General features: G+C 32.2%; 2 protein-coding genes and 1 long non-coding RNA gene across 3 annotated transcripts; 2 read left to right on the top strand and 1 right to left on the bottom strand.

The window, feature by feature from the left end:
* Positions 1–151: 151 nt before the first annotated feature.
* Positions 152–2,311, top strand: LOC145092395 (small ribosomal subunit protein uS3z-like). Its single transcript, XM_079030338.1, has 6 exons — positions 152–289; positions 924–992; positions 1,092–1,239; positions 1,344–1,515; positions 1,608–1,794; positions 1,906–2,311. Exons 2-6 carry the CDS (start codon positions 963–965, stop codon positions 2,110–2,112), a joined length of 744 nt encoding a protein of 247 aa, XP_078886464.1. The 5' UTR covers positions 152–289; positions 924–962; the 3' UTR covers positions 2,113–2,311.
* A 1,234-nt stretch (positions 2,312–3,545) lies between these two features.
* Positions 3,546–4,920, top strand: LOC145092396 (uncharacterized). The gene is made up of 3 exons (XR_013702507.1): positions 3,546–3,830; positions 4,100–4,388; positions 4,485–4,920. It is a non-coding gene; the product is annotated as an uncharacterized LOC145092396 (long non-coding RNA).
* A 731-nt stretch (positions 4,921–5,651) lies between these two features.
* Positions 5,652–7,811, bottom strand: LOC145092397 (small ribosomal subunit protein uS3z-like). The gene is made up of 6 exons (XM_079030339.1): positions 7,674–7,811; positions 6,971–7,039; positions 6,724–6,871; positions 6,448–6,619; positions 6,169–6,355; positions 5,652–6,057 (listed from the first exon to the last, which is right to left on the bottom strand). Exons 2-6 carry the CDS (start codon positions 6,998–7,000, stop codon positions 5,851–5,853), a joined length of 744 nt encoding a protein of 247 aa, XP_078886465.1. The 5' UTR covers positions 7,001–7,039; positions 7,674–7,811; the 3' UTR covers positions 5,652–5,850.
* Between the last annotated feature and the right edge of the window lie 1,092 nt (positions 7,812–8,903).

The following is an 8,903-nucleotide window of genomic DNA, read 5'->3' on the forward strand; positions in this document are numbered from 1 at the left end:
TATATATATATATATATATATATATATTTTTTTTTTTAAGATTTCCCTTTTATCTCATGATAACGATTTCGCTTTGTGCAACTTGAATTCGGGTAAACGAAAACCCGATTCGAACGTCAATCCAAAAGTTAAGGCCTTTAACTCGACCTTGGTCCAGTTCACATCACTTCGGGCTTCAAGCGTATCCGAGTGAATACATCTAAACCCTACCTGTTCTCTTACCTCCCTTTTTCTCTCCCCCGCCGAATCTTCCTTCAACATCTTCGGCTTCCATACCCTGAACTTTGAGGTGTGATTTCCATTATTTTCCTGCAACTTTTTCTGTAAATTCATCCAAGTTGGTAAATATTTAGGACTCTATGTTATCTTTTTATAGTTTTATTTCTGATGATTTTCTGGTACTAGTGATGTTGAAACGACTCGGTTTTTATGTGTTATCTGCTATATCTATGCGATGCTAGGGTAAATCCCGGTCTGGTTTTTTACCTTTTATCTGGCCTCCCTTTCATGATGATAAGCTATCTGCCTATGAGGCATAGCTGTAATCTGTTGGTAGTGATGCAGTGATGTTTCGACAATATCTTGTTATTTTAATGAGCACCAACCGTTTGTTAAAATTTCCTAATTGGCAACATGCTGGATCTATTGTTTGGTCATTTAACACGCATGCAATACATTCATAGAAAAGTTATTACATATTCATTTTGATAGACAAATATTATCTTTACTCAATTGGAAAATTACTACGTGGAAATGTGATCATAGTGTGGGGTAGTTTTGCTTATAATTTGTCAGACTTTAATGAGATAGATATACAAAGGTGTGAAAGCACCGATTACAAGTTACTGAATGCCTATTTTCTTGTTTGACCATGAAACGAATGTGAAATTTGATTCTAAAGTCCCTGTTGTCTCAAATTTCAGAGTTAGTGTTCTTCATCACCCAATACACAGCTTGCAAACATGGCAACTCAAATGAGCAAGAAACGAAAGGTTAGGCTCATAATCATTCATCAATCACTATCACAAGTTAATGTGAACCTTTTCTTCTTCTTCTTATAGCTTGTAATCTAAATTCTTTTTGGGCATCAGTTTGTAGCAGATGGTGTGTTCTTTGCTGAGCTGAATGAGGTCCTTACAAGGGAACTTGCAGAGGATGGTTACTCAGGTGTTGAAGTTAGGGTTACGCCAATGCGCACAGAGATCATCATCAGGGCCACCCGTACCCAAAATGTTCTTGGTAAAACCCTAAAATCACATTATAATTAATGTAATGACATTAGAAAAACAAATTGTTACTTCACATAATAATAATAATGTGTGATTATATGGTTATTGAATCAGGTGAGAAAGGAAGGAGAATAAGGGAGCTGACATCTCTTGTTCAGAAAAGATTCAAGTTTCCTGAAAACAGTGTTGAGCTTTATGCAGAAAGAGTCAACAACAGAGGACTCTGTGCCATTGCTCAGGCTGAATCTTTGCGTTACAAGCTTCTTGGAGGCCTTGCTGTTCGCAGGTTTTTTTTTTATTCTTTAACATATTTTTTTGTCATTCTAATTCAGCCAATTCCAATCTTTGTGTAATTGATGATAAAACTGTTTGTTATAGGGCTTGCTATGGTGTTCTAAGATTTGTAATGGAGAATGGAGCAAAAGGGTGTGAAGTGATTGTCAGTGGAAAGCTAAGGGCTCAACGTGCCAAATCCATGAAGTTCAAGGACGGGTACATGGTTTCATCCGGTCAACCGGTCAAGGAGTATATCGACTCTGCTGTGAGACACGTGCTTCTTAGACAGGTAATTAAATGATGCTTATATTTCTTTTCAAACATGTATATATTAAATGAGATGCACATGAAAAGTTTCTATAAATAATAAATTGTGTGTGTGTGTATGTGATGTGTACAGGGTGTTCTTGGGATTAAGGTAAAGATCATGCTTGACTGGGATCCTACAGGGAAGCTTGGGCCAAAAACTCCATTACCTGATAATGTTATAATTCATATGCCAAAAGATGATGTAATTGTTCATCCACCAAAAGAGGTTGAGGAATACAGGCCACCACTTGTCGTTGCTGATGAGCCATTGCCCATGCCCATCCCTGTACCTGTCTAAAACATGATTAGAATTCTATTTGATTCCAAGACTCTTAAGTTATAGAAGATAATTTTGTTTTTGTCTTTTGAGTTTTGCTTTGATGAAAGACCCTTTTTGCACTTATGCTCCCTTGATGTAAGTTTATTTCTACAAATAGTCTCGTTGAATTTTCTTGATTTGGATTGCTATATTCTAATGTAGGTTGGTTTTTGTATGATTTTGTATGACTTTTGTGCCATGTTTAATGCTTATATTTAGTTCATCTTACTACTTACAATATCTGTATAACTATTTTAAAGTTATGGATGATAAAGTTTTGATTTGGTGTCTTTTGATGAGTTTTTCCTTGTTTCATTGGTGTAAGTTTACTTATTTTTACAGCTAGTGCTATCAATTTTTGTTATTTTGTTATAATATAATGTTAAAAACCTTAAAATCTGATATATTCGACTTATTTGAAACGATGGTAATCCACCTCAATAGTCTGAGGTAATAAGAAAAACCGGGTAGAAGGTCATGAAGAGGAAATGAGAACAAAATTGAAAGTTGGATAACTTAATTAACATGATTTGAACTTGCATGGCTGAATTATAATCTTTTTGTAACTTCTTTCGTAATTTAAGTAATACGTCATATATTATATTTTGTTAAAACCATTAAACTGGTAATAATGATACTGAGACGATCATAACTAATAAACACTTTAAATAATAGAGGGTTTTTTTTGACAACACATACATACTAAAACCAACTCCAACCTCTATCTTATATCATTGTGTAAGATATACATTAATTTTTTTTTTCAACTTTAATCACATACTAAAACATTTCCACAAAATCATATTTTAATATTATAATAATAAAATCATGATAATTATTATTATATTATTAAAATATAAATAAAGATTATAACAATAATGATTTACCAATATAAAAATACGCTCTTTTAACGTTTATTTTTATGTTTTGAAGGTCGATGGTCTATCATCCACCGATTACCACCAAATCCAATATAATATTAATTAATAAAGATAAAGATTTACGATTCACTAACTGAATATAAAATACGTTCTTTAACCTTTATTTTTATGCTTTGAAGGTCGATGGTCTTATCATCCACCGAATATTATCATATCAAATATAATATTAATTAATAAAGATTTACCATTCATTAGTTGAATACAAAATACGTTCTTTAACCTTTATTTTTATGCTTTAGAGGTCGATGGTCTATTCTATCATCCACCGACTACCACCAAATCTAATCTAATCTAATCTTAACATTAATACTAATATTAATAATTAATAATAAATAAAGTATACAGAATGCGATCTGCCACCTATCATGGATAGTGACTCATGAAAGAAAAAAAAAAAGGCATCTTGATGAACGTGGCTTTTGTCAGCACCACAATTAAATTTCCTAACTTTTTAGCTTTAAATACGTCACAAAATGGAAGAACGATGTACAGAAAAAAAAAATACAAAGATGGAAAGCTCAGTTGGGGAGAAATACCCAAATCCATCACCTATTTGTGCCCTAAATTTTATTACCTTCAACTCGAAGCTTAGTGGTAGGGACAACTATGGCCTGTGGAAAATACAGATGCTAGTATGTCTCCTAGATAGTCACCATATCAATGGAAAACCAGTAACCCCTCAAACCAGTTTTACAGTCAAAAGATCAGATGCTCTTGTCAAAGTTTGGATTCTTGGTTCTCTCTCTGAACGTACAGGTAAATTTTCTTCTTTTTTATTTCATAAACTGCCAAAATTACCTACTTTTATTCACACAAAGAACATTCAAAACAACGTATATTGTAAATGCAACTCATAAAGATTATGTATTTATGTCTTAGTAACTTTTAATTTATTGTTTGTAATTGTACCGATGTACGAATTTATGTGATTATTATGCTTTACTCGATGAACCAAAAATAGCAGAGAAAAGGAGGTCTATTTCTTTTGTTTGAGAATGCTTATTTGGGTCTATGTTATCTTGCAGGGGGGCCATTAAGGGATCCGATTATTGAAGCCACTAGCCAAAATGCAAACAATGTGGCTTTCTTTCCAAATGCAATTTGGAGTGCCAATGAAGATGGTCACAACATTATTCAATATGATGTTTACAACCTACTATATCAAATTGTTGGTCAAAAGAGTACTTATAGAACAATCAAAGACTCTTTTGGAAATAACCTATTGCATTTGATTCAACAATTGCCAATTATCAACAAATTGAATCTTATATCATGGTAGCTTTACAAATACAACGTGAACTACAATGGTTTAAGGTATGAATCTTTATGAATCCAAGTTTGAATTTTATTCAACCTACATAATGTTTTCATCTGATTATGATACATGGCTAACATATCCTAATCTTGTAGGAAGTTGAAAGATTTGTGTGTTCTCTAGAGATAACACACGAAATACCTCAAATGGTATTTACAAGAGAACACAAGGACTTGGTGATTGAAGGAGAAAAATGGATGAAATACCTCAAATGGTATTTACAAGAGAACACAAAGACTTGGTAATTAAAGGAGAAAAATGGATGAAAACCACATAAAGACATACATAATTACTACTATACTAGTCAGCAACATTGTATTTGCAATATCGAGTACCAATTACTACTACACTAGTCAACAACATTGCATTTAGAGGATCATTTCCAATTACTACTATACTAGTCAACAATATTGTATTTGCATATCTAATACCAATTACTATTACACTAGTCAACAACATTGTATTTGCAATATCTATGATGGTAATGAGAGGATATAATTAATACACATGGATGTCAGTTTTTACTAGCAACGTTGCTATTTAAGCTTTTTGCCTTTTGCAATATTAGATATCATATCATTAGGTCGAGGGTTTGAATTCAGACCCTGACGCATGATTGATCTATCACATGTGTTAACTTCATCGTTGATGTGTTTGTCAATTCTCATGATACGCTTTGCTGAAAAATAATTTCCCTTTTAAGTTTCAGACAAAGTTGGTAATTGGTTTGATCTCCTTCTTCATCTTTAATGACAATCATGATACTTAGCTTTTTGAGCAACATTTAATCTTGTATTTTGAAAAATAGAATAAAAATCGAGAATAGTTTTGAAGTTGATAAATAAATGAGTCGACTTCCAAAGTACTACTCTTATTCTGGAAAAGAGGAAACTGGTTAAGTTCATGTATGGGGTAACTACTTGCGTCTTAAGCACACGATCAATCACTCTTTGTTATAGTTTTATATCCTAAAAAGACCATACTACAGATTAAAATGTCATTATTACCTTTTCCTGTACACCATATACCCTTAATATCAAAATTACAGATTGAAACATACATTTTTTTACCATTTTTTCTTGTACTCGGTGAGAAAAGGTTCCAGGTCATCTAACGTGTTCAACGAAAACAATACTAACCAATTAAGTACAATAAATCTTTCTACCCATTTTACTCCTATATTTAAAATAGTTATACAGATATTGTAAGTAGTAAGATGAACTAAATATAAGCATTAAACATGGCACAAAAGTCATACAAAATCATACAAAAACCAACCTACATTAGAATATAGCAATCCAAATCAAGAAAATTCAACGAGACTATTTGTAGAAATAAACTTACATCAAGGGAGCATAAGTGCAAAAAGGGTCTTTCATCAAAGCAAAACTCAAAAGACAAAAACAAAATTATCTTCTATAACTTAAGAGTCTTGGAATCAAATAGAATTCTAATCATGTTTTAGACAGGTACAGGGATGGGCATGGGCAATGGCTCATCAGCAACGACAAGTGGTGGCCTGTATTCCTCAACCTCTTTTGGTGGATGAACAATTACATCATCTTTTGGCATATGAATTATAACATTATCAGGTAATGGAGTTTTTGGCCCAAGCTTCCCTGTAGGATCCCAGTCAAGCATGATCTTTACCTTAATCCCAAGAACACCCTGTACACATCACATACACACACACACAATTTATTATTTATAGAAACTTTTCATGTGCATCTCATTTAATATATACATGTTTGAAAAGAAATATAAGCATCATTTAATTACCTGTCTAAGAAGCACGTGTCTCACAGCAGAGTCGATATACTCCTTGACCGGTTGACCGGATGAAACCATGTACCCGTCCTTGAACTTCATGGATTTGGCACGTTGAGCCCTTAGCTTTCCACTGACAATCACTTCACACCCTTTTGCTCCATTCTCCATTACAAATCTTAGAACACCATAGCAAGCCCTATAACAAACAGTTTTATCATCAATTACACAAAGATTGGAATTGGCTGAATTAGAATGACAAAAAAATATGTTAAAGAATAAAAAAAAAACCTGCGAACAGCAAGGCCTCCAAGAAGCTTGTAACGCAAAGATTCAGCCTGAGCAATGGCACAGAGTCCTCTGTTGTTGACTCTTTCTGCATAAAGCTCAACACTGTTTTCAGGAAACTTGAATCTTTTCTGAACAAGAGATGTCAGCTCCCTTATTCTCCTTCCTTTCTCACCTGATTCAATAACCATATAATCACACATTATTATTATTATGTGAAGTAACAATTTGTTTTTCTAATGTCATTACATTAATTATAATGTGATTTTAGGGTTTTACCAAGAACATTTTGGGTACGGGTGGCCCTGATGATGATCTCTGTGCGCATTGGCGTAACCCTAACTTCAACACCTGAGTAACCATCCTCTGCAAGTTCCCTTGTAAGGACCTCATTCAGCTCAGCAAAGAACACACCATCTGCTACAAACTGATGCCCAAAAAGAATTTAGATTACAAGCTATAAGAAGAAGAAGAAAAGGTTCACATTAACTTGTGATAGTGATTGATGAATGATTATGAGCCTAACCTTTCGTTTCTTGCTCATTTGAGTTGCCATGTTTGCAAGCTGTGTATTGGGTGATGAAGAACACTAACTCTGAAATTTGAGACAACAGGGACTTTAGAATCAAATTTCACATTCGTTTCATGGTCAAACAAGAAAATAGGCATTCAGTAACTTGTAATCGGTGCTTTCACACCTTTGTATATCTATCTCATTAAAGTCTGACAAATTATAAGCAAAACTACCCCACACTATGATCACATTTCCACGTAGTAATTTTCCAATTGAGTAAAGATAATATTTGTCTATCAAAATGAATATGTAATAACTTTTCTATGAATGTATTGCATGCGTGTTAAATGACCAAACAATAGATCCAGCATGTTGCCAATTAGGAAATTTTAACAAACGGTTGGTGCTCATTAAAATAACAAGATATTGTCGAAACATCACTGCATCACTACCAACAGATTACAGCTATGCCTCATAGGCAGATAGCTTATCATCATGAAAGGGAGGCCAGATAAAAGGTAAAAAACCAGACCGGGATTTACCCTAGCATCGCATAGATATAGCAGATAACACATAAAAACCGAGTCGTTTCAACATCACTAGTACCAGAAAATCATCAGAAATAAAACTATAAAAAGATAACATAGAGTCCTAAATATTTACCAACTTGGATGAATTTACAGAAAAAGTTGCAGGAAAATAATGGAAATCACACCTCAAAGTTCAGGGTATGGAAGCCGAAGATGTTGAAGGAAGATTCGGCGGGGGAGAGAAAAAGGGAGGTAAGAGAACAGGTAGGGTTTAGATGTATTCACTCGGATACGCTTGAAGCCCGAAGTGATGTGAACTGGACCAAGGTCGAGTTAAAGGCCTTAACTTTTGGATTGACGTTCGAATCGGGTTTTCGTTTACCCGAATTCAAGTTGCACAAAGCGAAATCGTTATCATGAGATAAAAGGGAAATCTTAAAAAAAAAAATATATATATATATATATATATATATATATATATATATATATATATATATATATATATATATATATATATTTACGGAAAAATTATACTTTAGTCTCAAGATTTTCTTTAAACAAAAAAGTCTTAAAAACCGGTACCAAATTAATTTGGGACTATTTCGTAAACTAACCCAAAATATTATGATTCTTTTATGAACAAAAATATTATGACTTTTCCGTAAACAAAAATATTATATCTTTTCTGCAAACAAAACTCTTATTATTATTATTATTATTATTATTATTATTAAAAATATTATTTTTTGAACTTGTATTATTAATATTGTTAATAAAACATATAAATGCATTTAAATGAAAAAATAATGACATTGTTCAAGGGTGAAGGTGGAGGAGATTGTTATGCTTTTATCATTGAAATCATCAATTTCTATTTCTATATTTTTACTTTGTATATGGTCATATCATATTTGTTATTATTGTTTTCAATTCAGAATATTAATACTTAGCAATTTAAAAGAAATTGCATATTTGTAAAATTGTTTATAAATAGTTTAAGGTAGAATGATTTCTCACTTTGTATATAAAATTGTTTAAGGTAGAATGTTATTCTCCAAATCCAACAGATCCACTATAAACATCTATATAGATAGGCATCCCATATTAAAATTCAAAAGTATTAATTACAATATATTGTTTAATAAAAAATAGGACATGTTTTTTGGATTAATACTTTTGAATTTTGATTAATAATTTTGTATTATTCCTATTAATTTTATTAAACATGATATTGTAATTAATATTTTTGAATTTTGATATGGGCTACCAATCTATGTAGATGTTTGTAGTGGATCTGTTGGATTTGGAAAGTAATCCTTCTATGTTAAATAATTTTATATACAAAGTGAGAAATCCTTCTACCTTAAACTATTTATAAACAATTTTACAAATATGCAATTTCTTTTAAACTGTTA

The sequence above is a fragment of the Lactuca serriola genome, chromosome 3 (assembly GCF_051521515.1).
Source record: "Lactuca serriola cultivar US96UC23 chromosome 3, Lser_US96UC23_V15, whole genome shotgun sequence".
Taxonomy (NCBI): Eukaryota; Viridiplantae; Streptophyta; class Magnoliopsida; order Asterales; family Asteraceae; genus Lactuca; species Lactuca serriola.

Excerpts from the sequence above, each read along its gene's own strand:
- LOC145092395 (XM_079030338.1), top strand. The coding sequence starts at position 963 with ATGGCAACTCAAATGAGCAAGAAACGAAAG. Across the intron at positions 993-1,091 it reads AAATGAGCAAGAAACGAAAG|TTTGTAGCAGATGGTGTGTT; the intron begins GTTAGGCTCATA and ends TTTGGGCATCAG. Across the intron at positions 1,516-1,607 it reads GGAGGCCTTGCTGTTCGCAG|GGCTTGCTATGGTGTTCTAA; the intron begins GTTTTTTTTTTA and ends TGTTTGTTATAG.
- LOC145092397 (XM_079030339.1), bottom strand. The coding sequence starts at position 7,000 with ATGGCAACTCAAATGAGCAAGAAACGAAAG. Across the intron at positions 6,872-6,970 it reads AAATGAGCAAGAAACGAAAG|TTTGTAGCAGATGGTGTGTT; the intron begins GTTAGGCTCATA and ends TTTGGGCATCAG. Across the intron at positions 6,058-6,168 it reads GACACGTGCTTCTTAGACAG|GGTGTTCTTGGGATTAAGGT; the intron begins GTAATTAAATGA and ends TGATGTGTACAG.